The sequence below is a fragment of the Miniopterus schreibersii genome (assembly GCF_964146895.1).
Source record: "Miniopterus schreibersii genome assembly, chromosome: 8".
NCBI lineage: Eukaryota > Metazoa > Chordata > Mammalia > Chiroptera > Miniopteridae > Miniopterus > Miniopterus schreibersii.
The window spans coordinates 27,613,584-27,641,212 of record NC_138109.1 but is presented as its reverse complement, the minus strand read 5'-3'; the positions used below and the strand labels follow the sequence as shown (position 1 = coordinate 27,641,212).

Sequence of the window (27,629 nt, the reverse complement as noted above, 5' to 3'; positions counted from 1 at the left end):
AATCAGAAAGACTTAGTTTCCCGGCAAGCTTCACGGTGGGGGTATGCGTGCACGTATTATTGCCTCCAGGGAAACGTAGTTCTGGAGCCGCCTCCACGGGTTGTCTCCGCGAGAAGCGAACTCAGTTTCCCAAGTGGCGCTGCGGCAGCCAGTCCAAAGTTAGACTTTCCTGGCCTACTACTGAAAGTTTTGAGCCCTGCGGCGGCAGGAGTTTGGCGTGATGGCGCTAGTATCCGGTGTCTAGGGAGGTCTCGCCCAAGATTCTGCACCTTAAACTCCCTCCTGATATGTGCATTATCAGGGTATCCAGAGGCGCAGTTTTGGTCTGATATTGCATCCCTACCCTTGGTATTCCCTTTCAATCTGACGTTGTGACTTTTCCTGGGCTGTGCGTCGGTTGTCCAGTGCTGGAGAGCAAGGGCACAAGACGCCGGGGACACAGACCCTCTGCCGCGGGCTATGAGTGAGAACCTGAGCTGGTCTGAGCAGCTCGATGCCCTTCTCAGTGCTACTGATGGAAATGTGGCCAGGATTAAGGTAAGGGGAAGTGAGGCCCCCGGTATGCGAGTGGGTTTAAAGGACTCAGATCTCATTGAATATGCATGTGTTTCTTTTGTAGCAGCGGTTGTACCCCCTTGGCATTTCTGCTGCAGGTAAGTATTGTCCCTTTTTCTAACCCCTTTCAGGATCTCTAATCCCTCTTCAGGAAGATCTCTCATGGTCTTCCTTTTCCAGTGCCTGTACCATCCATTATTCCTTCCAAGTGTCCAACTACTTCTTTTCCTGAATAAACATCTGTCCCTCCTTACTGCCCCCCACGCCCTGCCCACCCAAGTCTTGCACTTGTCCCCTCTTTATTTCTCAGCAGGAGACCTGACTGGGACCTGGATTTCCCCTCGTCATTTGCTTCCCCAATCAGGAGCCCAAACTCAACAGCCTTGGGCTCTAGAGACTCCTACTGTTCCAGAGAGGCTGAGTTGGGCTGAGGCCCATAGGGCATCTTCTCTCTGGGATGAAGTTACTATTCTTAGATCCCAGCTTAGATCCCAGGCTCAGGTGAGGCTAGGAATCCTAGGTGTGTATGTGTGGTGTTTGTGTGAGACAAGGATGCCAGGAGTTGGGGAAGTCCCTTACACAGTAGCTCATGTGGTTTTCTGCCTGGGTAGGTGACTGAGGCACTAAGACAAGCTGTGCATGGCCTGCTGGAAGAGCAAGAGCAGCAGAAGTACCAAATCGGTGCCCTGGAAGGTATCTGGCCAGTTCTTTTCTTCATATACAAAGCCTCATACATATGCAAACAATTTTGTTGCAGACCTGTTGTTGTGTCCATTTGTCTCATGTGAAGCTCTTAGAGGGGTTGACCCCCCCCCCCCAACTTGTCCTATTATAGCATCACTAAGATTACTGCAGGCGGGCCCAGAGCGGAAGGCCCTTCTTCTGGAGAAACGCCTGGACAGGCTGAGAAGGGAACTGTGGGGCATTCGAAGTCAGGTGCAGGAACAGGCCCAAACCCAAATACAAGCAGGACCACAGAAGTGCAGTGCTACCAGTGGCCTTCATCAAGAGCTGCAGAATGAGTAAGTGATGACAGGACTTCTTCTGGCCTTTGAACTCCACGTACTCAGGTAGCCTCCTCTGGGCTTCTTGATTCGTTCCTTAGAATGACATTGCTGTCATCCCTACAGGAGGCAGCTGCTGTGGGAGGAGTCAGAGGTTCTGAGGGAGGAACTGAAGTTGCTGCGGGACCAGCTGAGTGAGTCAAAGACTGAGGGAGGGTATGAGTTCACCTGTCCCCTTTCCTGGAAAGCCTTGTTCTCCCAGTAAGTGGCCATAGCTCTCACTGCTTGAGCTACAAAGAAGTCTGGGCAAATATTTTGTCTTGCCTCCAATGGTGTGAGTCTATTCTCCCTAGTCAGTTTGGAAGCTTCCTATCAGCTGGACCAGAATGCTTCTATCCCAATTTAACCAGAGTGGGCACAAGGCAGGGAGGAGGAAGGAAAGACGTTGGAGAACAACCTTCTTACATTTGTCTTATCTGCAGCTCAGCATCAGGAGCTGATGCTGAAACAGATGGCTGAGGGGCGGCAAGCTCAGGTCCGCAGCTGGAAGGTAGGACTGAGATTGGACCTATCCCTTCAAATCTGTTGAGGCCCTCTCCTTTTTCTGTCCTGTTCTGCAGGCAGGCCAGGATATTCTCTCCCATCTCTCTCTCTCTTCCCTGTGATGACTCTACCTCTCTTCAAAGCTCTTCTTCCCAAGCCATCTGCTCCAGGTCATGAGAAACTGTCCTTGCCCACTTGAGGGTTTCAAGTGTGCTGAAGAGGCCAATTATGGGGAGGGGGGTTTCTCCTGGAGAGGGAGAGTTTGGTTCTACCTGGGACCATAATCTGGCAGATGTTGGAGCAGTTGCAGAGTGGCCAGGAGGGCAAGGAGGCTGCCAGGACAGACGCCCAGGATGCCCGGCGGGAGCATGACCTCAGGTCAGGGTGTGTGGGTGCCTATGGCAATGGAAGGGATTTGTCTTACAGAGGCCAGACATTAGGGGCCAAAGTACAGCTATCCTATATTTGACGTGGGCTGACGGGGACAGTATGAGTATCTGGGTTACAGCCCATAAGGGCAGTACTGGGCATTCTTTACTTGACATGGAGTCACTGAGGTATCTTTACATGTTTGGAAGATAAAGGGGGAGTTCTGGCCTCAGGAAGGAGGACAGTTCTGTGCTGGAACGGCCCCCTTGATCCACCATCACCATTTCTGCCTCTGATTTTGCTTCTCTTTCCAGGACCTCCATTCACGTCCTCCAGTCTAAGCTACCCCTGGCTACCACGTTCGCCATGTCTGTCTCTTCACCTAGCTCTGAAGTCAGTCGTCAGGACAGTAGTGGTAGCTGGGAACTTTTAAGGAAGCTAGATGAGGGTAAGGGCAGGGATCCCAGTTCTGGGGGAGGCTGAATCTGAATGGTGCTCTAATGCCACCTGCCTAATCGTTTGGCACTGGGTAGAATGGAGTCTCTGCCTCTTTCTTCGTGAATCCATCGACCTCTGTTGCTACTTATCCCAAGTCAGGCCTGCATGTCCCCGTTAGCCAGGCCCAGGGCCTAGTTCTGTGTATCACAGTGCTGGCTGATGGTTTGTTCTCTCTTTCCTTTCTCCTCTTAGATCTCCAGAAGAGCACCCTTTCTAACCTGAAACCCAGCAACTTTAAGCTCCACGTCCAGAGCCTTGAGCAGAAGGACCTGTCCTTTAATGGCCCCAAGATACTCCTGAGTGACCTGTAAGGACTTGTAAGAGTCATAGGATAAAGTCTTCTCTACTCACCTTCCCTTCCAAGGCCCTGTTTTTGGGCTTACTGCCCCTACTCTCTTGATCTAGCTGGTATCTGCCCTTCCTGTCACTGCCTGCCCATCTGCCCACCAACTGCAGTAAAACGGTTTAACCTTCCCTGATGTGTTTCCTGTGAATCAGAACCCACATGGGATAGACTCAGCTGTACCTTTTCTTTCTTTTCTTTTTTTAAAAATCCTCAACCGAGGATATTTTTTCCATTGCTTTTTCAGAGAGAGTGGAAGGGAGAGAGAAAGAGGAAGAAACATCGATGTGAGAGAGAAACATCGATTGGTTGTTCCCTGCATGAGCCCCAACCAGGGCCGGGGATTGAGCCTGCAACCGAGGCATGTGCCCTTGGCCAGAATCGAACCCCAGACAGCTGTACCTTTTCTTCCTCCTGTAATGTGACTGCTTCCTGCCCCATCTCTCTCTTTCTGAAATGCAAGTTCATAGACATTTATAGCTGTACCTTCTGAGTTCAAACCCTGTGCTCAGTGGAATTTGGAAGGAAGTGGGAGCTCCCATTCCAGTGGGTAGAATGAGGTAGGACAATGCTCTGGGGCAGTACTGCTGTGGGGATGCAGAGGAGGACAAGGCACTATGGTGGGCCCTGGACCTGCAAGAGGAGGCTTTTTTCCCTTGTCTCCAGTTTCTGCTCTTGAGGCTTACTCTAGCCCTTCCACACCTCCTCATCCTTAACAGCCCAGCCTACACTTCTAGCAGTCTACTCCCTGGTCTCTCTTTCAGTCTCTCTGCGTCTAATCGAGTGGGTTTCAGAATTTTTTGACTGTGACCTCCAGTAAGAAATAGGTTACATTATAGCTTAGTAAGTACACATTTATATATTTATTAACTGAAACAAATTTAATGATTCAATACTTAGGCATACTAGGAGTGATGCATTCTGATATTTCCTGTTAAATTAAAAAAAATGCCTTGTGGCTATTGGTTCTGATCCTTCCACCATTTGGTTGCTCTCTGGAAAGTATATCTTTTTAGGTAGACTTAGGGAAGTATTTACTTTCTCCTTACCTGGGCTTTGTGTTTTAGAGAGTCCAAGATTTCCTTAATAGCATCTCGTTGAGTTATCATGAGATCTCTTCCACTGCTAAATATAGCCAAAAGATAATGCTGTTCATCCGCCAAATGGATGTTTATTGAGCATAATACATACTAGTTCTGGTAGCTAAGATGTGCAGTGGGATCATGTAAAGGTTCCACCTCTTAGCTCAGTCCAGCTGGGAAGAGGAGAGAGTTGTCTGAAATGAAAGCATCATAAAAGGCTGATGGCAGAAACTGCTTCCTTTATGGGGTGTATGCAAGGCCGTGGCATAACTAGCAGACAGGTCATGAAGAGTGGCCTTTGACACCTGAATAAGACCCTCCTCAGCATTAGGGAGATTGCTGAGAGTGGAATGCTAGAGATCAGGCCTGGGTCAAACAGAACCTGTTCAAAAAAACAAAACCAAAAAACTTCCCATCAAGGCTCATCTTCCTGCTGAACCAGGTGTAAGGAACCCCTAATTTTAAATATTTTACTGGTCAGGTGATACATATGGCATGGTGGCATTATTCAATTAATTGTACTTGCTACCAGTTCTCTACTTATTTATCAACTACTTTGCATCAGGCTCTGTGGGAGACAGGTTTGCAAGGGTGCTAGAGCTCTAACAGCAGAAACATTTAATAGCTATGTGGAACAGTGGTATTTGAACTGTCACTAGGTGGCAGCACATGACTTATTTCCAGAAAAATAATACAGAAAAGGCTTTGGGCCAAGGTGACTGGGCTAGGGTGCTCTCTTTTCTTCCTTCAGAGATCCTGTGAGCCAGCAATTAATCTTCCCAAAACAATGTCCTGTTAAGGCTTCTCTTCTGCTCAGGAATCTTTTATACACAGTATAAAAAAGAAAGGACAAATTTGGCATTGAAGCCCAACCCACATTTAACCTCTTATCTTTCCATTTTTATTTTCTACCACACATCTTTTAAAAACATTACTGTACTCCAACTACAGTAGTTTCCTCTTATCCATGGGGAATATGTTCTAAGATCCCGAGTGGATGCCTGAAACCACGGAGAATAACAGACTCTATATATACTGTTTTTTCCTATACATACATACTTATAATAAAGTTTAATTTATAAATTAGGCACAGTAAGGGATTAACAACTAATAAAATAGAATGATAATATACTGTAATTAAAATTATGTGGTCTCTTAAAATATCTTATTGTACTGTACTCACCCTTTTTGTGATGTGAGATGATAAAATGCCTATGTGAAGAGATGACATGAGGTGAATGAGACATTATTCAGGGCTATTTGAAAAACAAAGCAAGCACCGATACTACAACAGTTATAACAAGCGGGTGGGCAGCATATGCAGCATGGATATGCTGGACAAAGGGACGATTCATATTCCAGGAGGGATATAGCGGGACTACACAAGATTTCATCACACTATTCAGGATGGCTGCAATTTAAAATTATGAATTGTTTATTTCTGGAATTTTCCATTTAATATTTTCAGACCACAGTTTACCAAGGGGTAAGTGAAACCACAGAAAGTGAAACTGAGGATACTACTGTATTCAAATTCCACTCATCTGTCAAGGCACTTGACAGCAGGTCCAGGAGACAAGTCTAAATACATAGGAAAGGTGGATCTCTAAACCCAGGGAATGCTGGTGCAAGAAGGCCCATTTTCCACTGTTCTTTGCCTGCTCTTGCCCTGGAAGCCCTAGTCCTCTTCCAGTCTGCTCAGGCATAAGATTATGAGTGCCCAAGGTCCAGGCATATGTAAAGCATGAAGAAATATGTTCTTGTTGAACAGCTGAGTAAAATTTTAGTCTCTACCCAGCTGTTTCAAAATCCTCAAGTCAACTCAAGTGTTACCTCCTCCAAGAGGCCTTCACCAGAATTAGTCTACCTAGATGAATTGCTCCCTACCTAGGTGAATTGTTTAACCCTGCCCGCTGCTGTTACTATCTCAAGTCGTTAACACAATAATTGTTTATGTCACCCTCCCCCACTGAGACCTGGAAGGACGCTGCGTTCACTAGACTTTTCCACAAACCGTCTTACTGAGTTATACCTTCACCAGCCCAAAAGCCGCGCCTCTCGAATCCATTTTCTTTTGCGTTTGTCAATTACCACTCGCTTATGTGTTTAGAATTTTGATTGGTCCATTTTCTGTTTACTGTCCCACCTTCGGCGAGGCTCTAGGACTGCGGTACCCCCCAGGTGTATTCCCTCAGCCTCGGTTTCCTTCTTTCCAGCACACTGCCTCTTATGTTTTTACCTCCACTTCCTTCCTATTGGTTCCCTTCGTCCTCCGAGTTGGCGCCTAGGGCTGTTGATTGGCTTTTCTGGACGCCCATTGTGCCCATTTCATACCACGTGGCACTCCTGACCCTAATTGGGCAATCCCACCAGCTCGTTGATTAAGGCTTGACTACTGATTGGCTGCTATGAGGGAGGGCTTGAGGAAAGGGCGTGACCCGTTGAAGCTCCGCCCCCAACTCTGACCGGCCGGGCAGTCGTTTCAGTTGCTGGCGGCTGGGGAGTCCAGCGGATCTCCTGTCTGCGTTCTGTGCCTCGCGGGCCCGTGCATCCTGGCCCCGCCAGACAGGCGGGGGGAGCGGCCCGGACTGCGGGGCCATGGCAGTAGACTCCTCGTCCTCCGCCGCTGCTAGCCCCGCGGAATCGCAGGTTTCTGCGCGAAGGACCCCCACCGCCTCTGCGGGCTAAGAGCCGCTGCCGCCTCCGAGCTGCGAGGGCTACTATGCTCCCTCTTTGCCGCCGCTTCCCCCTCCCGCTCGCGCAGGCACCCCTCTGGCTGCTCAGTCCCGCCTCAGGTAACGCCGAGAGAGCGCATGAGGCTCAAATCCGGGGCACCCCGGCCCGCGCGCGCGGCTGCTACACAGCCTCGTCTCCGGAGCACTGGCGCTTGCGTCGCTCGACACCGACGGGACCTCTTCGCTTCCCAGAGGTGCCCCTCTCAGCTCTTGGGGATACTCCTCGACCCCTTCCCCTCCCCTTTTCACCTCCCTTAAGGTCCCAGGACAGCTCCCACCCTCACCCCCTCACTCCCACAGCCTCGGAGGCCTGGAACCCATTAGAAGTTCCTTCGTGTCATGGACCTGGTCCCTGACTCCTCTCAGGGACTTGCCGCACTTCAGAAACTCAGGAATCTTTCATTTCCTCAGAAAACTGTTTCTGAGACCTCCAGCTCCACACCGAGAGCCTCCTCGTCTCAGTTACACCCTCCTCCCTCAGAGATCTGGTCTCCCTCTCTTCCCTCAAACGTACTCTTCCCTTGAAAACACCCCCTTCTGCCCTGAAAGACTCTTCCCTCCCCTCAGACACTACTGCCTCCCTCTCTTTTCTCCGTCATCCCTCTTCGCATCCCTCCTTTCCCCTCCTCTGCCTTTTCCCTTCACTTTGAAGACTCTGGACTTAGCCAGCATTCAGATTTAGCTAGAATAAAACTCAGGTTTGTCTGATTTTAAAACCTTTCAATTGATACCTCTGGGAAAACCTTGCTGAAGAATTTGGCGTTTATTCCTTAGGTCTGGGGAGCCATTGCAGGTTTTGTAAGCAACGAGTTTGGTACGATTATCTCTGATGAACATGCAGAGGAAGAATTGAGAGTGAAGACGGTGTGGAGGCAGAAAGCCTAAGAAGGCAGGAAGCTAGGGTGCTAATCCAGATCAGAGGGAATAAACTGGAATGATGGTAGGAAGGCGAAGAGAATGGCAGGCAGTTCTGTGAGGCTGCAAAACAAAGTTGACAGTTGGGAGGTTTCTGACTTGGCTGATGGGGTGGATCGAAGTGGGGAACAGAAATAACTCTGAGGGAAGGTAACGGATTTGGTTCTGGACAAGTTCAGTTTGAGGTGTTTTTCAGATATTACTGTGTGTAGCTGGAAATTTTGGTCTGAAGATTGGGAGGAAGGTTAGAACTGAATACATAAATGTGAGGGATCAGCAGAGACTTATATGGGTGATATTTGAAGCCTTAGTATGGATGGTAATACTGAAAGAAGAGAAGGGCTGTGGACCACAAGGAACATTATTGTTTGAAGGGTAATAGACACTGAAAAAGAGAGTTTAAAGGAATGGGACGAGAACTGGAGCAGAATGGCGTTATAACAGAAGCCAAAGGAAGAGTTTCAAGGAGGGAGGGAGTGAGCAGTGTCAGGTGCTCCAGAGGTCAAGTAGAATGAGGATTGGGAAGAAACCGCTGAATTTTGCAATTAAATCACTTGTTTCCTTTGAAAGACCCTTTAGATAGCATGATGATGGCAATAATAGCAGTAGTCAGATTATGGTAGATCGAGGAGTAAATGGGAGGCAGTGAGTAAAGAATCCCAGCTTGGACGCTCAGGGTCCATCATATTTCCCACACTGTCACTAGTAGTGTAAAGTCACTCTGCTTTTTTTCTTTTCTTGTAAATGCCAATTCTGGATTAACCAATTCTTTCAACAAGTGTAGGTTGTGAAGGAGAGCCGATGGTAGTGAAACATCTTTACTGAGAATATATTATATGCCAGGTGCCATGAAGATAGTTTATAGATCACAACAGCCTTGTGATTTAGGAAGCAGTCAGTATCCCTCTTACGGTTGGGAAGACTATAGGCAAGAATTTGAACAAGATCTGCCTATCTCTGAAACCTGTGTTCTTTCCACTATGGCACATGTTTATTTTTCTTCTTAGTATGGGCGAAACAGTTTTGTAAGTTGAGGGGAAATTTACCTAGGATAAATTTCATCTTTGACATCAAAAGGATCGAAGTCAAGGTGGACAATGATGTGATAGAAGGGAAAGAAGGTGAGGGAATTTGATGGCCTTATTTTCTTGATGTGATCAGTTATCTGTGAAGTCAGTTTTCTCTGGAGACGGAATGAACTATGGTGAGTTTTTGTGATTTGAGTATTACAGTTATGACCATGGAAATCTTCAGTGGAAAATGAAAGAGGAATGGACTGAGTTAAAAAAAAAAAAAAAGATTGCTGACCACGTTAAAATTAGAAATAATCTATTTGTAATAGGGCTCAGTAGTATGGATTTTACACTTTCTCCAGCAGCCTAAGAGCAGGAGGGCAAAAAAGATGGTTGGGTTAATCCAGAATTGGAATTTACAAGGAAAAAAAAGGCAGAGTGACTTTACACTACTAGCGATAGTGTGGGAAATATGATGGACCCTGAGGGTCCAAGCTGGGATTCTAAGAAGTAAAACCTTCAGAGGGACTGGTGTGCTTAGAGAATAAGGACCCAAACAGAACTGTGGTCAAAGATGTTTTCTATGCACTACAGAATGGGAAAGCTGAGAGTTCAGTATTTCAAGGTAAAAACAAAAACGGCGTAACTGTCTCAGTGCTGGTGAAGGGGAATGGAAGTGTAGTTTATTGAAGTAGTGGGAGGGTAAGGGGCTAAATATATTGAATATGTCATCAGTATGAGTGTCATAGTGGCCCAGTATGATAGCAGGAAATGGAACAGAGGAGATACTGGGTCCTATAGGTGGGGCTGGTCAGAACTGAAGGACTCAGAATTGCGTTGGACGTTCCCTTGGCACTTGTTAGAAAGCAGTACTAGGTGGTACAGATGTTTGTATGTGAATTAATGTCGAGATCCTCAGATATTTGGTGCCCTGGGTATATGATGTATTATTCTCTTATACAGATGTATGTTTGGTATAGTTTCAAACATAAATCCTTTGTGATTTGGCATATGATGGGCCTGTTTAATTGTGTTTAAAAGTATATGTTTTGGGAGGCTACGCTATGGACTCGCCACCCAAGGATCCCCACTAACATTTTGTATTGATGCTAATTGTAAACAGAAAATTACATACTTACATGTACTCATTCCCTGTCTTATTTGTAGTAGAAAGCTGACTTGCTTTAATGCTTTTTTTCCCTATGTGAAAGTGTTTATAGATATGTTCTTAGTGTCGTACACTTCGTAAAAGTGTAGACGTTTTCTTAGTGTCGTACACTTTGTTGTTCTGTCACATGAATGTTGTGTTGGAATTTGAAACCTGTGATAAGGGCTTTTGTAAGAATTTCATCTCCTTTCAGTAAATGAAGCCCAATCATTACATAGCGTAGCGTGTGTGATAGTGAATGTTTTAGACCAACAATGAGTATCATACTATTTTTTAAGTCATTGTATGGAGATGACTTCGGTGTGGTCTCACTAGTGTTATTTTTGCTGAGCATTCAGAGGAGTGGTTGTTTCAGAAAAAACAAAAGCCTACTGATGATATTTTTTAAGTCTCCCATTTCTGAAAATTTCAGAAAGGCAGAGTCACACGAGGAAAAACAATGGAATCCTAGGTATAATCAACCCTTGTTAGCTATATGATTGTAGACAAGTTTCTTATCCTTTGTGAGCTTTAGTTGTTTTTTTTTAAAATTTAATCTTTGACTAAGTAACACATTCAAATGGTTAAATTAATGTTTGCATATTTATGTTTTATGTAAAAGTGTCATTCCTATGCCTATCCCCTATCCACCTAGTTCCATGCCCGTTTCCAACTACTTTTACTAGTTTCTTTATATTCTTTCAGACTTTCTTTAGACAAATGCTTACATATTATATTTTTTCCATTTCATTCAAACGTTAACTCATGGTTCCCCACTGTTCTGTACCTTCTCCCTCCCTCACCCCCATACTGTTTTTTCACTTAATATATCTTAGAAATCTTTCCAGATCAATATATAGAGAGTTTCTGCTTTATAAAATAACAAAACACCTGCACAGTATTCCATTAAATGGATGTATAATAATTTAACTATTTCCTTATTGTTGGACATTTGTGTTGCTTCCAGTCTTTTGATATAAGCAACTTCATAATGAAGACCCTTGAACAAATGTCATTTTACATGTGTGCAAGAGTATTTGTGGGAGAAATTTGCAGAAAGTGGGATTACTAAGTCAAAGGTTTTATATAACTATGAAAAACATTGCCAAGTTGTTTTCCTTAGTGATTGTTCCAATATACATTGCCTGTACACTCAACATTAGCTGTATCACAGCTAATACTTATATGGTATCTACTATGTGCCAGATACTATTCTAAGTGCTTTATATAATTACCTCATTTAATCTTAGTAACATCCCTTTGAGGTAGGTATTATTATTATCTCCACTTTTCAGATGAATAATTGAGGAATAGAGAATTTAAGTGACTTACCTAAATTGCACAGCTAATGTGGCAGAAATTAAACTTAAGCATTCTATCTCTAGGATTGGTGTTGTTAATATTATGCTTTTCTGTTATCAAACCTGAAGTTTTGCCAATCTGATAGGAAAGAAATGATACCTCAGAGTGGTTTTAAAAAATTATATTAAGGTTAACCATCTTTTCTGTAAATTATCTGTTTAAATTCTTTACCTATTTTTCTGTTGGGTCATAGGTCTCTTTTCCTATTGATTTCTAGGTCTCTCTCTCTTTATATGTGATATATAAATATCATACATATAAGATAACATTTTTGTCTATGGTATTGCAAATATTTTTCCATTTTGATATTGTCTTCTGACTTCTTTTAATTTATTCCCGTGCAGAACTGTTAGATTTTTATGTAGACCAACTTCTCAACCTTTTCCTTTATACCTTTTGGATTTTGGGTCTTGGTTAGAAAGGCCTTCTCCATTGGAATCCTTCATTTCTTAAATCCAATAGGAGCGAGAAAATGGAATTATTGTGTGGGTCAAAGTGCTTTGTTAACTGTAAACTGTAAATCATTATACAGATGTAATATGGTGTTATTTATTAATTTGTCTTCTGAACAAGTTGTATAGAGGCTGTCATCTCTTTTCCTGCATTAAATGTAATAGAATGACGTAATTTTCTTTCTGCAATGTGGGAAACTAGGGTGGTATTGATCTTTTGGTCAGTGTTTTGCGTGGGCAATTTGCGTGGGATCTTTTTCAAAAGTAGGGACTGTGGAAATCCTGAAGTATTTTTGCATACTTTAGTCTTGTTCTTTGTATTAGGTATAATTAGAGTCTGACTGAAAGTTCTCAAAAATTGTTTTGCTCTCACATTAGCCATGGTTCACTAATTTGCATATCATTTACTTTGAGTATTGTACTCCTTCTAATGGGTAGAAATTTGTAATTTGGGAGGACCCCTTAGATTTTTTTGTGCGATTATAAAATCAGTGCATGTTGATTAAGGAAGAATTGGGAAATAGAGACGATTTTAAAGGAGAAGATATAATTTTTCAAATCTTCCCAAGATTCAAAGAGTTACTAGCCATTTTGGACTATATCCTTTCAGATTCTTTTTGTGTATGTGTCTGTATTGTCATCACCAACTCTCTAGGGTTTGACATAGTTCCTAGCCTCTAGTAGGTACTAAATAAATGTTTGTTGAGTGAGTGAATGAAACAATGAATATGTTTTCCTTTTCTTCTCCACTGTAAATTTTTTTTATAAATTAAATTTTCTTTTCTTTTTTAAAAAAATATGTTTTTATTGATTTCAGAGGGAGGAAGGGAGAGGGAAAAAGAAAGAAACATCAATGATGAGTGAGGGTCATTAATTGGCTGCCTCCAGCATGCCCCCTACTGGGGATTGAGCCCGCAACCTGGGTATGTGCCCTGAACTGGAATCAAACCATGATCTCCTGGATCATCCGTTGATGTTCCACCTCTGAGTCATGCCAGCCAGGCTACATTTTGATTCTTATAGTAGTATTAAACTTTGTATGTGACTTTTCATTTGGAGGTAAGCTTGAGTCTAAGTCCTCATGGAGGTCATAGTCCAGTAAAAGAGACAGATAAGCAACAGTTAAAATATTGTGTGATAACTATAATAACAGAGATTTGTACAGGGCATTGCCGAAGCACAGGAAAAGGAGACTGAGGGGTCAGAGAACACTTCTCACATGAGTTGATTACTAAGAGAGCCATGTGGAAGAGATCAGGAAGAACATACCAGTATGGTGCCAGATGGGTACTAGACTTATCAGGGTGATCACTCTATAAGGTATATAAATGTCTAATCACTATGTTGTATACCTGAAACTAATATAATGATGTATGTCAACTAATTGAAAAATTTTGAAAAAGAACATTCTGGGGAGAAAGAATATTACATACATAGGCATTAAAGGGTAAATAGGACTCTACAAGTAGTTCTCTATGTTTGGAGTAGATTGTGTCTGTGGGTAGAGATGTGTGTAGGGGCCAAATAAGAAAGAGCCTTTGTATCACACATGAAGAGTTCTCAAAAGTTTACTCACCTTGGAGAATAGATTGGAAAAGGTGTGAGAGTGGAGATTATATGAAGATCAAGAAGATGTTGGGTACAACTGGAATGAAGTGAACATCACTTAAGCTGAGATAGGAAGGGAAGGCTATACTTGAAAGGTAGGTTAAGTCTGGGGTAATGATTCGGCCAGTTTTAGTAGAGCAGTCTTTGAATGCCAAGCTAAGGAATTTTATATGCAACAAATGTCATCAAAGACTTTTAACTGTCATATGTGTTATGTAAACTGTTACAGGTTGTAATTTACTACCATCTGGCTAGTCTGAAATGATGAAATCTTTCATGCCTATGACATAGTAGAAATATCGAAGACAATTGTATTTAAATAGGAGTAAAATTTTGGACTGACTGAAAAAATGACTTTATTTGAAAAGAAATATATTTATATAGTAAAGACCCATGAAAATAGGCATTGTGTGAAAATGCCTTTTATAATAGTTACAGGTTCTCTTTCTGTGGATTCTGGCATGGTAAAAGCTCTGTTCTTGTGGAGGCTTCACAAGTTTAAGGAAATCATATTACAAACCCCCTTAAAGCTCTGTAATTACAGTAATGAATACATTTTTAACTGGAACTGGAATTTTTTCCTGAACTTAAACCAGAAAGAAAATATTTCATGAAAGCAAACTCTTATCAGAAGTTTAAAGAAATGCCGGGTAATATGTTGCAGTTAATATGAATTCAGTTTAATTATATCTTTTGTATTTATATTTTTGTACATTCATAATTGAATGTTTTAAAAGAGTCAGATTCATTATACATTGATTGTGAAATTACTTGCACTTTGCTACATTTATTATGTCAATATATTGATATTCTATTTTATAGTTATAGAAGCAAAATAACATTACAGAAAGTTTAGAGTAAAAGTAAAGAATAAGTCATACCTGGCTGGTGTGACTCAGCGGTTGAATGTCAGCCTATGATCCAGGAGATCAAGGTTCGATTCCCGGTCAAGGCACATACCCAGGTTGTGGGCTCAATCCCCGGGGGAAGGGAGGCATGCAGGAGGCAGCCCATCAGTGACTCTCCTCATCATTGATGTTTCTGTTTCTCTCTCCCTCTCCCTTCCTCTCTCTGAAATCAATAAAAATAAAAAGGAATAAGTCATAATCCTTTTACTCCAAAATAACATTATGACTTTAGTATAATTCCTTTATTTAGTGCATAATTTATATAATTATACTCAGCAATTATTTAATTTTTACATTATTTGTACCTCTCTCCATTAACATGTATCATAAATTTTATCTTTTATAGCCTAAGCTACTATTATGGAAGGTTGAAAGGATGAATTTTAGTTCTAACCTTTTTAATCTTCATTTTTAAACAAAAGTAATACATTATCATTGTAAAAAGCAACTGTATAGAAATGTATTCCATAAAAAATTAGTCTCTCTTACAGTCACCTCCTCCACCAAGGTCACAGCTTAGTACTATATATATTCCTATGCATTATTTTCTAGGCATATACTAATGTTTACTATTATCATATTAAATAAAAAGATCACACTATACATTCTCTTTTGTAACTTGCTATTGTCACTTAACAGTGAAATGTGGACATCTTTCCATGTTAGTATGTATATTTTACCTCATTCCTTTAATGACTATATAATGTTAAATTATATGGATGTACTGAAATTTATTTAACCTATCCCTATTGATGGACATTTGGATTGTTTCCAGTTTTTTTTCTTTTACAACATGTAAGTTAAAATTCCTGTGCATGTATCTTTGTGTGCTTATAGTAACTGTTATTTTTAATAGCTATAAAGTATTCCCTTTAGCAGAAATAATACACTTGAGGAAGAAACAAAGTTGAATAAAAAACATTTTTGGTGATTATTTTTTGATAAGTTCATGTTATAATTTTGTTTTCCCTTTTATCAGATTCCTTCTTTGACCTTTGTAATGTAAACTATAGAACAGCCTACCCTAAACCCGGGACCTAACTTCCTCTTTCTTCTTGACTTCTTTCTTTCCCACACACTCTGAGATAGCCTTCTAAGTCGCTATATCAGAAAGAAAGGTGAGTTGCCTATCTGATCTTAGTGGTCATGTTCAGATTTTCTTGAAATCAAGTAGGAAAATTTATCAAAAGAAATATTATCCTGAAGATTTTTACGTTCCCCTAGTACTTTAGTATCTAAGCTTATTTGAAGAGGTTCAGTATTAGTTTATCTAGTGTCAAGTTTCATGTTTCAGCATACAAAGTTACAGATACATTTAGTGTACTTAGAAGGTCACAAACTGTTTTTTGTATCTAGATTGTGGGAAATAATGGTCCCACTCAATTCTGTCCTAGTTAAAAAATATACATAATATTGTGTACATTTTCTGCTATTGTGCTTTAGAGGGACTTTAACTGTTTGGAGGGCAATTAAGGCTAAACTTGGATGAAGGTAACCAGGGAGATCTTGGTGCCATGTTTCATGTGAAACCTGAAAGTTTTGTGTATATTTGTACTGGAGAAGACTAGGTAACTGAAAAGCTATCATAAAGAAGAAAAAATCCAGACTTAATTTGTTGTATACTTGCAGCATCCAGAAGTAGGATTAAGGGTGGGGTAGGGGAGGGAGTGGAAAGGAAGCTCATTTATTAAATGGTTACTGTGTCAGGCACCCTGTCTTGTGCTTCATATATGCCTTTTTATCCTTTAATTCCTTAGTATGTTCTCATTTAATTCTTATAATAAAACAGTGAGATATAGTTAATATTTATCTCTATTTTAAATATGGGGAGAAGTTAAGTAACATGCTCAAAATTATTCAGCTACTAAGTTGGAATCAGAATTTTTAAAAACTTGTCCTGTTTAGTTTTAGTCACATATATTTTAAATAATGTATAATAATATATTATCTTAGAAAAATTGCGTTTTTTCCTGCTCTCATTTCATGAAATTTTATTCATCTTTACATGCTATTAGTATCTTTGTCATTACTGTGTTCTTTTTGAATTATCTAGCACAGTTAGCCATGGTACGCCATCTGCTCTTCCATCTAAGCTATTTGAGGTGAAGCATTTTTAAAATATGTATATGCTCCTTCATTAGAAATTCTTATTCCGAGCAACAGGAACTCATTTACGTGATATAAGACCAGTTGGTTTTTTCATTTCTTGTTTTGGTGTTTGTGAACTCTATTCTGGCTTCATCTGCTGGATATTTTTATTGAGAAAAAGTTTATCATCTTTTTTTCTGAAGCCTTTTTTGTTTTTGTTATTATCACCCATATATAACAATTATTAACATTTTGTAAAATTTGCTACATCTATTTTTTTCTGATATATTTTAATGGATATATAGACATTATATTTCACCTCTTTCTATGTGCATCTCCAAATAAGTCTTATACAACCTTAATATCACACTTAACAAAATTAATATTTTTCTATCCTCTAATAGTAATCCTTGTTAAGATTTTCCCAGTTGTCTTTTTTTTTTTTTTTTTAGGAAGAGAGAGAGAAACATCCATCGACTTGTTGTTTCACTTACTTATGCATTCATTGGTTGATTCTTGTATGTGCTCTGACTAGAGATTGAACCTGCAATCTTGGTGTGTCAGGACAACCCTCTAACCAACTGAGCTAACTGGCCAGGGCTGCCCAATTGTCTTTCATAACTGTTCAAATCAGGATTCAATCAAATATCCTTATTGTATTTAGTTGTTATAGCTCTTAGTTCTCCTTCAGAGTCAGAATTTGAACATAGTACTGTGCTTTTCTTATGCTTTTCTAAAGAAAAAGCTTTGTAACATTCAAAACTTTCCAATAATAGAAAGGCTGCTGGAGGAATTAGTGAGCTCTTTGTTGTGTAGTAAGTGTGGTGGTATGAGTAGGCTGAACTGTCTCTGACCTCTGTAGTGTCCAATCCAGTGGACACTTTTTTTTTTGTTCTTTTAATATATCTTTATTGATTTCAGAGACAGGAAGGGAGAGGGAGAGAGAGAGAGAAACATCAATGATAAGAGAGTCATTGATCGGCTGCCTCTTACATGCCCCCAACTGGGATTTGAGCCCACAACCTGGGCATGTGCCCTGACCGGGAATTGAACCGTGATCTGGATCCTAGGTCGATGCTCAGCCTCTGAGCCATGCCCGGCCGGCTCCAGTGGACACTTTTCTTCACATTATTTGACTACTTTGTGGCATTTGATATATTGCCACAATTTGGAATTGTTTCCACCTGTGGTTTGTGTGACATACTTTCTCTTGGTTTATTCTTACTTCTGTTGTGTTTTTTTTTGCCCTGCGTATGTTGGTGTTCCCTTAGCCTCTTATTTGATCTTACCTAAGGACATAATAAAGGAGACTGGGCTTTGGCACATAGTAGCATCTCAGTAAATAATACCTATTACTCATATTCTCTACTTTGGGAAACTCTTTAGAATATGTGTAAATGCTAATAACTTTCAAGTCTTCCTCTCCAGTCTAGTCCTCTCTCCTGAGCTTTAGTGTGGTGTCTCCCAACTGCTTCCTACATATTGACACTTGGTTTTCCTTCAGGCACCTCAAACTCAGAAGATCAGCAAAGACTTTACATCTCTTCACAACTCTTTTCATTTTGGTGAATACCTAGTCATTTCCCCAATCACCCAAACCAGAAACATGGGAAGGATTCTAGTTAAACTGGGAGTCGTCCTAGGTACTTCTTGTACCTACTACATCCATTTAGCTCACCTTTTAAAAAGTCACTTTTCTCCTTTCCTACTTCTCTGTTCTTACCGCCAGTGCCTTAATTAGCCCTCCTTACTTCTGTTATCACACTGAATTGTACTCATAGATGTGCTTGTGTCTTCCCTGTGAGACTAAGCTCCGGGAGGGGTGGAGTCCTTTTTCATGAGGTTTTCTATACCCTTCTCCCAGAGAGGAGTACTCTGTTAGTATAGTGAGTAGGAGTGCAGTGTCTGGATTTGAATTCTGTCTCTACCACTTCTTGGCTGAGAGACCTTGGATAATAAGTAATTCCTTCATGCTTAAAATTTTTTTTTTTTTCAAATTCTCACTTGAGGATATTTTTTCCATTGATTTTCAGAGAGTAGAAGGGAGGGAGGTGGGGGGAGGCAGGGAGAGAAAGAGACATCAGTCAGTTGCCTCACACACATGTGCCCCAACCGGGGCGGGGATCAAACCCCCAATCCAGGTATGCTCCCTTGACTGGGAATCCGGGCTAATGCTCTAACCACTGAGCAACACCACCTAGAGCTCCTTCATGCTCCCCCCCACATTTGTAAAACATGTAATAATAGTATTTATTTTATAGGGCTTTTATGAATATTGAATATAAAGCACTTAGGAAAGTGTGTGGATTATAGTAACTGTTAAGTGAATATAGCACCTCTCATAATACCTTGGACCTAGGGGGAACCCAGTTAACATTTGACTCCATTAATAGAGAGGATTTCTGAATTGGCCAAAAGATTCGACTAGTTAACCTCCAAATGCCTTTACTGCTTTCAACATAAGTTTGTTTTATGTCATGACCTAGGGTCTGGTGGATTGTGGTTTTAACAGCAAATAAGATGCTTATCTAAAAGAGATAATACAGTTTTAAGACCTGGCTTTTGATCTGTTGGTCACTAATATATGCCATTGTGCATGTTCGTGGCTAATTAAATAGGGATGTCAGTTTCTAATGTTAGATTGCCTTTGGTTTGAATGGAAACTGCAACTCGTTTTACAGCAGGATGGCAAGTTCAGCAGTATTGCTTTTATTTTTAATTAGGCAGTCATCCTGAAATGTGTCTTATTTGCTATGTTGGTTCATAGAATGGATAGCAGCTGAGCAGGCCTGTCATGTAGATTTGTCATGTGGTTAGTCTTGATACACACAGCTGATGTACTTGTTAGTATTCCTGTTGTGGAAAATGGCCAGTTTTTTGTGCTATATCTTATCCATAACAAATCCTTGTTTTATTTTGAATTAGGACTTTTTATAGAAAGAAAACAAAATATGATTAGGATATTATGTTTGCATTCTTTTTCTATTCTTCATACCCATAATGTAAAAGTCTACTGAATTCTCAGAAATCCTTTATACTCACTTTGTGGAACTTCATTACCAACTTTGTGTACACGCTTTCATATTTGGATGGGTACTGAAGGTGTTCAGTTGCTGGCTAATACTTTTGCCATATCCCGCTACCTGTTTGTTGATGGCTGTTCAGTGCATTGCAAGATTTTATTTGCATCTATACTATTGTGAAGTTTTATCTACTCCGTTCCTGCGAAATGAAAAAATAAGAAACAACAAATACTATACATTAGAATGGAAAAGAAGGAATGATTGGGAGTTGGCATAGCTCTCCTGTCAGCTTCGCATCCATTCTTTAGACAGTCTGTTTAAACCAATACTAGTTTTTATGTTTGTGGAATGTTATTGAATGACTGAAGGCTTTTTGCTCTAGAGGCTGGTGGAGCTATTATCTGCATACTCGTTAGTCTCCACTGTTATGGTAGGGTGGGGAATAACAGTAGCGTTCTAATTAGCTAATAAACAAATCTTTTTTTTTTAACAGAAATTTAGCTGTGTTTTGGTTTTTGTTTTTTAATCCTCACTTGAGGATATTTTTCCCCATTGCTTTTCAGAGAGAGTAAAAGAGAGAGAGAGAGAAACATCGATGTGAGAGAGACACATCGATTGGTTGCCTCCTGCACGTGCCCCTACTGGGGCCAGGGATCCTACAACTGAGGTACGTGCCCTTGGCCAGAATCAAACCAGGGACCCTTCAGTCCGCAGGCCTACACTATAACCACTGAACCAAACTGGCTAGGGCATTTACAAGTTTTTATTAAGCTTAAAATTAATTATTCTTGATCAACAAAGTGTAGTTTCTTGAATCAAGTAGCCTATTTAGAGTGAAACCTGATTTTTTTTCAATCATTTTATCTTTCTAGTAAATATGACAGTAATTGTAGTTGTCTCTGTTTCCCCTACAATTTATACTTCAAGGGGCACTATAAGGTAGTAAATATTCTATAAATAAGACTAAGAGGTAATTGGAGACTGAAAAAATCATAAAATCTCACACAATTCAATGACTGTATTTTCTGATTTTAAAATCAGATCATTTTCAGATTTAAAAATAGGGTGTAGGCCCTGGCCTGCGTGGCTCAGTGGTTAGAGCATCAACCTGCACACCAGAGGGTCTCAGGTTTGATTCCTGGTCAAGGGCACGTACGTATCTGGGTTGAAGGTTTGATCCCTGGTGGTGGTGCGTGTGGGAGGCAACCAATCAATGTATGTCTCTCTCTCTTCTCTCCATCGCCATCTCATCCACTCTCTCTAAAAATAAATGGAAAAAATACCCTCACTCCTCAGGTGAGGATGAAAAAAAAAGTAAAAGACAAAACAAAGCAAAAATAGGGTGTGATTTTAGTGTTCATACACGCACCTTTGCTGCCTTTTATGGCTAACTAAAATTTGTCAGATTAAATTGAAAGCCCTTTATAGCTTGGTTTCATTTAAAATGTGATCTTATTAGTATGCTTGCCAAGGGAGCAGAAGGCACGATTTGAAGGCTTCCCAGGCTTAGCTCTTCTTCCAAATGGATTAATAAAGTTTTTACTCCTAAGAGGGGACTGTGCTTTTTACTACTCACTTCAACTAATTAGTAATTAGTGTTACTTTAGCATGTAATAGGGGCTCTACAACTAAATAGCAAACATTATTTGTCATGAGTGCTTTCATATTTTGTGGATTTAGGCTATCTAAATATTCTCCCTAGAAGTTAAAAACGGAAAGCTTTGGGGTTTTTAGCCTCAGATGTAAATATGTCTTGGACCAACCACTATAATGGGACTACTGTAGAAAAAAAGTTTGAAAATCTAGCAACTTGGCTTGCACATTAGGATGCTGTTTATTTGCCAAATTGTTTTTAATTTTTTTGTCCTAAGCATACTGCATGGCTGTTGTGTTGGCAATAAATAGACTTTAAAAACACACCTGTTGAATTTCTTTTTTTCAAAATTCCAAAAAAATTAAATGTAAAAAAGAGTACAAATTAATACCACCTAGAATTAACAAATATTAGTTAACAAACAAACAAACAAAATCAGCAAATTTATCATTTTGTGTTGTTTATTATAGGTTTTTAATTTTTTTAAAATCCTCACCCTAGGATATACTTACTGATTTTAGAGAGAGGAAGGGAGAGAGAGAAACATGGATGTGAGAGAGAAACATTGATTGGTTGCCTCTCCTACATGACCCAACTGGAAACCAAACTGGAAACCTAGGTATATGCCATGATTGGAATGAACCCTCAATCTTTTGGTGTGTGGGATGATGCTCCAACCAACTGAGCCACGCCAGCTAGGGCGCTGTAGGTTTTTTGTTTTTTTTCTTTTTTTGAGTAAAAGGAATCAAAACATTTACTCTAAATATGTATCTTTAAATAATAATTATAGCCCGGCCGGGCATGGCTCAGTGGTTGAGCGTCGACCTAGGATCCAGGCGATCCGGGTTCGATTCCCGGTCAGGGCACATGCCCGGGTTGCGGGCTCAATCAATGACTCTTTCATCATTGATGTTTCTATCTCTCTCTCTCCCTCTCCTTTCTCTGAAATCAATAAAGATATATTAAAAAAAATAATAATAATAATTATAGCCCAGCTGGGCGTGGCTCAGCAGTTGAGCATTGACCTAGGATCCAGGAGATTGAGGTTCAATTCCAGGTCAGAACACATACCTGGTTTGCAGGCTTGATCCTCAGTTGGGAGCGTGCAGGAGGCAGCCGATCAATGATGACTCTCATCATTGATGGTTCTCTCTCTCTCCTCCCTTCCTCTCTCTGAAATCAATAAAGATATATTTAAAATAATCATAATGATTATAACAGCCAACAAGAGTTGAATGCTATTTGTTAGGTACTGTTGATTTTACTTATTTTTATTATTTATTTATTTTAAAGCATAGTTTATTGATTTTGAGAGAGAGAGGAAAGGAGAGGAGGGAGAGAAACATTGATGCCAGAGCACAGTATGGATGGGCTGCCTCCTGCATGCCCCCTGCTGGGGATTGTGCCTGTGCTGAGAATCCAACAGGCAACCTCCTGGTGCACGGCATGACACCCAACCAGCTGAGCGACACTGGCTAGGGTGGTACTGTTGATTTTAATCAGTAATCTCAGGTTATTGTAAGGATTAAATAAATTAATACATATAAAACGTTATAATATAGGTACTATTTTAATTTCCATTTTATAGATGGGGAACTGGAGATGTAGAGAGGTTTTAAAATAACTTGGCCAGGTTCATATAGCTACAAACTATATAGAGAGAGCAAGGAATGGAACCCAGATTGCTCTGGAGGCTATACCTTGAATCAATATGCTATCCTGCCTCTCTATAATATATATGATTTTGTATGTTTTTAGATATATACTTTTAATTAAAATGATATCATACTGCCTGGACGGTGTGGGTCAGCGGTTGAGCATCAACCTATGATCCAGGAGATCACGGTTTGATTCCTAGTCAGGGCACATGCCCTGGTTATGGGCTCGATCCCAGTGTGAGGGGTGCAGGAGGCAGCTGATCAATGACCCTCTCTCATCATTGATGTTTCTCTCTCTCACTCCCTCTCCCTTCCTCTCTCTGAAGTCAATAAAGATATATTTTAAAAAATAAAATAAAATGATATCATACTGTAGTGATAGTCCTGCAGGTTTTTTGAATTTTAATGATACTACTAAGTACAACTTGCTTCTTTTCCCTACTCAATATGCTTTTGAAATACACTCACATTGCTAGATATAGTTCATTCATTGTAAATGCTGTATATTTCATTGAAAAAATATGCTACGATTTATCTGTTTTGCCTACTGACTAACTTTGGGTTGTTTTATTTTCCCCCTTATTATTATATACACAATGCTAAAATGAAATGAATAGCCTTTTTCAGTTCTCTTGTGCTTATGTACAAAAGTTTCTGCAAGCATATACCTTTTAAAAAATATTTCCCCCCTCTTGAAAAGTGCTGTGAACCAAGATACAAACCTATTTATTTTTCAAAATAAAAATACCCCAAATTTCCATTTTTTGTGCTACTGTGACAGACTCCACCTAAACCAGCTCAGTTGGAATTAGCAGTTCCTTACCTCCTTTCACCTAGCTGAGGATGTAAAATGTGACCTTCTGAGCTGCAGTGAACACTTCTGCTTTCCAAGCCTTAGTATAGACTGAGAATGGAGTCTGTCAGTCCCAGAGCAGAATCTATTCTTGAGGGCTCTGTGGAGATTAACAATGTTTTTCATTCTAAATGAAATTTGTCTAAAAAAATTAAAAAAGTCAATAGATGTCAAGCCCATCAAATTGCTTAGTTAATTTAGCAGGCAACTATGTTTTATATATTGTTTTAACTTCAGTGTCTTGTATTTTATTTTTCTAAAGTTGTTTCTTTTTCCTCCCTTTCTATCTTTGTCCAAATTGCAATTAGCTTGGCCTTCCTCTGCACTGGTCTTTTCTACCCAGATGACTAGCTTAACTCCTTACAGCTCTCATAGTGGAAAAACACTGAACTAAGTAATAATGATGTGGGAAAAGTTTGAGCTTTGGTGCTGGATGGACCTTTGTTCTAATTCTGATTCTACCAGCTATGTATCCTTAGGCAAGTTAACCTCCTGAACCTACATTTCTTTTTCTGTGAAGTGGGGATCACACTTTGGTGGTATGTTTTGAAGAATAAATGAGAAAATGCTTGTAAAATTCCTTTAAAAAAAAAAAAAAAGCTATTATTTCCCTTCCCTGCTGTAGAGGATCTTCAACTCTTAGTATACATGAGAATCACTGGGGAGCTTGGTAAAATTTCCAGGTCTCACTCCAAGAGATTCTGATTTAGGAGGTCAAGGTTGAGACCCAAGAATCTGGATTTTAAACAAGATCCTTGGGTACTTTTGAAGCAGATGATCTATAGACACACTTTTAGAAATGCACTACCACCCTGGCCAGGTAGCTCAGTTGGTTGGAATGTCATCTGGATGCACCAGGATTGTCTGTCAATCCCAGGTCAGGGCATATTACAGGGAGTGCATGAATGGGTGGAACAAGTCGATGTTTCTCTTTCTCTCTCTGAAATCAATAAATAGAAGAAAAAAAATGCACTACCCTTGATTCCAAGTCTAATTTTGCTAGTAAATAGCTTATTATAAGCAAATTATTTCCATCTTCTGGACTTTATTATTTCCTCAAATATAAAAATGTATGATTGAAACTTTATGGTCTCTACTGGCTGTAAAACTAAAAAAAAAAATTTGTTTTATAATCCTAAATTTTTGATCTGGTGATCTGTTGCCATTTTTTGGCAGTTCAATAGTGGCACTTAATGGTTTCATTCTTTGGGAACTTGGATGATTCTTCCTTGTGTGAAAGCTCTGGTGAAACTAGCTTAAGCAAATAGAATTTCTTTTTGAAGATACAGGGATATATCTTCATTGAAAAATTATTTTAAGCCAGGATGCAGTTGGGCTTCAGGAATCAGGAACTAGCTCACATTAGGAAAATCAAATTCTCTCTTGTCTGGTTTTTCTTTACTTTCCTAATTGGCCTCCGTCTCTTGGCTTTTTCTGCCTTCTAGGCTGCATTGTAGAAAATGGCCATGGCCAACACTCCTGAGTTGACATGGCTTCATTTTTAGAAAGCAGTCAGACTGAGGAGGCTGGAGTATCTTAATTACAATCACAATTGCTAGGAAAGGAACTGTGATTGGTTCATATTGAGTGGCATTGACTTCTAACTATTGGTAGGGAGTCAGAGTCACATTGTAAGGATGGCCCTGGGAGCCCTGCCATTATTCTCCCTGGTTGGAGGTGGTAAAGGTAGACTGAGTTATGCATTCACTACATTTATTTTTAAATTTTAAAAATTTTTAAATTTTTATTATTTTTTATTATTATTTTTAAAATTTATCTTTATTGTTGAGAGTATTACAGGTGTCCCATTTTTTCCCCCAATTGACCCCCTCCACCACATTTATGAAAGCATTTCACTAATTGAAGAGTCACATTGTTGTATTTTGCATAAGACCCTTAAAGTCGATTCTCATGAAAAAAGTAGAAGTAGGGAGAGATACGCTAAAAGAAAATGTAGGTTTGAGTTTTTATTATACTTACGTACAAATAAAATTACATACCAGATAGAATTGAGCTTTCTATGGTCACTTCTGCTGGACTGTGCTGTTAATCAACACTGAATTTTTTTTTTAAATTTATCTTTATTGTTGCAAGTATTACAGATGTCTCTTTTCCCCATTGACCCCTTCTGCCCTGCACCCACCCTGTCAACACTGAATTTAAAAAAAAAAGATATCTTTATTGATTTCAGAGAGAAGAAGGGAGAAGGAGAGAGAGAGAGAAACATCAATGATGAGAGAGTCATTGATTGGCTGCCTCCTGTATGCCCCCCACTGGGGATCGAGCCCACACCCTGGGCATGTGCCCTGACCGGGAATTGAACCTCGATCTCCTGGATCATAGGTTGATGCTCAGCCCTTGAGTCACACTGGCTGGGCAACACTGAAATTTTTAAGTTGCTTTTGGATATAGTTTTCTTCTTTTAAAATGATATAATTTTATAGTATAAAATCTTTGTCATCTTTGTTTTATATATTTGGGCTTAATAATTTTTCAAATGAAGAGAAAATTATGTGAGGCTATGCAGGGCATTGGTAAGAGCATAGGTTCTTGAAAAAGACAGTCTTGAATTTTAATGTTATCTCTGCCATTTAGTGAACTGTATGATTACTTGATTGCTCTGTGAAATGTACATAATAATACTTACATCATGGATTATTTGAGAATCAAATGACATGACATATTTTGAGCTTTTATACTATGTTTCCTAGGTAGTGGGTGCTCATTGAATGAGAGATATTATCATTGTTATTTTGTTTTTAGAATTGGTGATCTTCATTGTATTCTACTTATGTTAAATACTGACTACGTCTGAGCTTTAAATATATCAGTTTTTTTTTTAAGGTAAAGGCATATTTTTTAGATCTGAAAATCAAACTAGAATGTGAAAGAGGAAATATTTTTACAGTGACAGTTCATTAGTTTGTATGTATTTATTAATGGTTTTAATGAAGTATCTTTTTGATCTCTTATTTAGTGTCAAACCAGAAGAGAAGTAAAAATCAACAAAAATTTATTATGTGTGGAGTTCCTTCTTAAAAGAAGAAAAAAGTGATTATTGCGACTATGGATCGGAGCAAACGGAATTCAATTGCAGGATTTCCTCCACGTGTGGAGCGTCTTGAAGATTTTGAAGGAGGTGTTGGAAACGATGGAAACATGACTCAGGTGGGAAGAGTTTGGCCATCTTCATATCGAGCTCTTATAAGTGCCTTTTCCAGACTGACACGATTAGATGACTTCACCTGTGAAAAAATAGGGTCTGGCTTCTTCTCTGAAGTGTTCAAGGTGAGTGATGCCTCAGCTTTTCTCATATTGTCTTGTTGATGGTCAGCTTACTGCAGAATTGATTGTTGTGTTTAATTAATTAGGATATAGGCTTTGCCTAGTCTCGGTGCTATGGATCTTGAACAGTGTTCTAAACTTTCCTCTCAAGCTATTTATTAACTTGTGAGATATCTTATTATTTTAATTATAAAATAATACATGTTGATAAAAAATCTAAAATCTAAATAATAGTCCTGACCACTGTCCTCAGTGGTTAGAACATCAGCCTGTGGACCAAAGGGTCACAGGTTTGATCCCTGGCCCTGGTTGGGGCACATGAGGGAGGCAACCAATTGATGTGTCTCTCTCACATCAATGTTTCTCTCTTTCTCTTGCTCCCCTCCTCACTTCCTCCCTTCCACTCTTTCTAAAAATCAATGGAAAAAATATCCTCAGGTGAGGATTAACAAAAAATAAAAATAAAATAAAAATCCAAATAATATAGGAGTCTCTTCCACTTCTCCCTCCCCCTATATATATATCCAATTATACGCACTGTTAACAATTTGGTATGTATACTCTCTGGATCCTTTTCTATGCTTTTTCATATAT

The 27,629-nt window shown here is 39.9% G+C and overlaps 2 protein-coding genes across 5 annotated transcripts in view; both read left to right on the top strand.

Moving 5' to 3' along the window:
• Positions 1–150: 150 nt before the first annotated feature.
• Positions 151–26,851, top strand: CCDC163 (CCDC163 homolog). Of its 4 annotated transcripts, none has more exons than XM_081145594.1 (11): positions 151–537; positions 620–653; positions 869–1,056; positions 1,167–1,248; positions 1,391–1,577; positions 1,686–1,753; positions 2,042–2,109; positions 2,395–2,480; positions 2,786–2,919; positions 3,162–3,276; positions 26,728–26,851. In XM_081145594.1, exons 1-11 carry the CDS (start codon positions 460–462, stop codon positions 26,747–26,749), a joined length of 1,062 nt encoding a protein of 353 aa, XP_081001720.1. In that variant the 5' UTR covers positions 151–459; the 3' UTR covers positions 26,750–26,851. The 4 variants fall into 4 exon arrangements, with proteins under 4 accessions (XP_081001720.1, XP_081001719.1, XP_081001722.1 ...); XM_081145593.1 differs by having other exon boundaries at positions 866–1,056; XM_081145596.1 differs by having other exon boundaries at positions 370–537; positions 623–653.
• The window catches only part of TESK2 (testis associated actin remodelling kinase 2), a gene marked incomplete at its 5' end in the record, with an annotated part of 77,148 nt that continues 76,335 nt past the window's right edge, over positions 26,817–27,629 (top strand). The window contains one exon of the mRNA XM_081145580.1: positions 26,817–27,038. Within this exon, the coding sequence (XP_081001706.1) occupies positions 26,817–27,038 (222 nt within the window). The remainder of the gene's footprint in view (positions 27,039–27,629) is intronic.

Excerpts from the sequence above, each read along its gene's own strand:
- CCDC163 (XM_081145593.1), top strand. The coding sequence starts at position 460 with ATGAGTGAGAACCTGAGCTGGTCTGAGCAGCTCGATGCCCTTCTCAGT. Across the intron at positions 654-865 it reads CCTTGGCATTTCTGCTGCAG|CAGGAGACCTGACTGGGACC; the intron begins GTAAGTATTGTC and ends TTTATTTCTCAG. Across the intron at positions 1,057-1,166 it reads AGCTTAGATCCCAGGCTCAG|GTGACTGAGGCACTAAGACA; the intron begins GTGAGGCTAGGA and ends CTGCCTGGGTAG.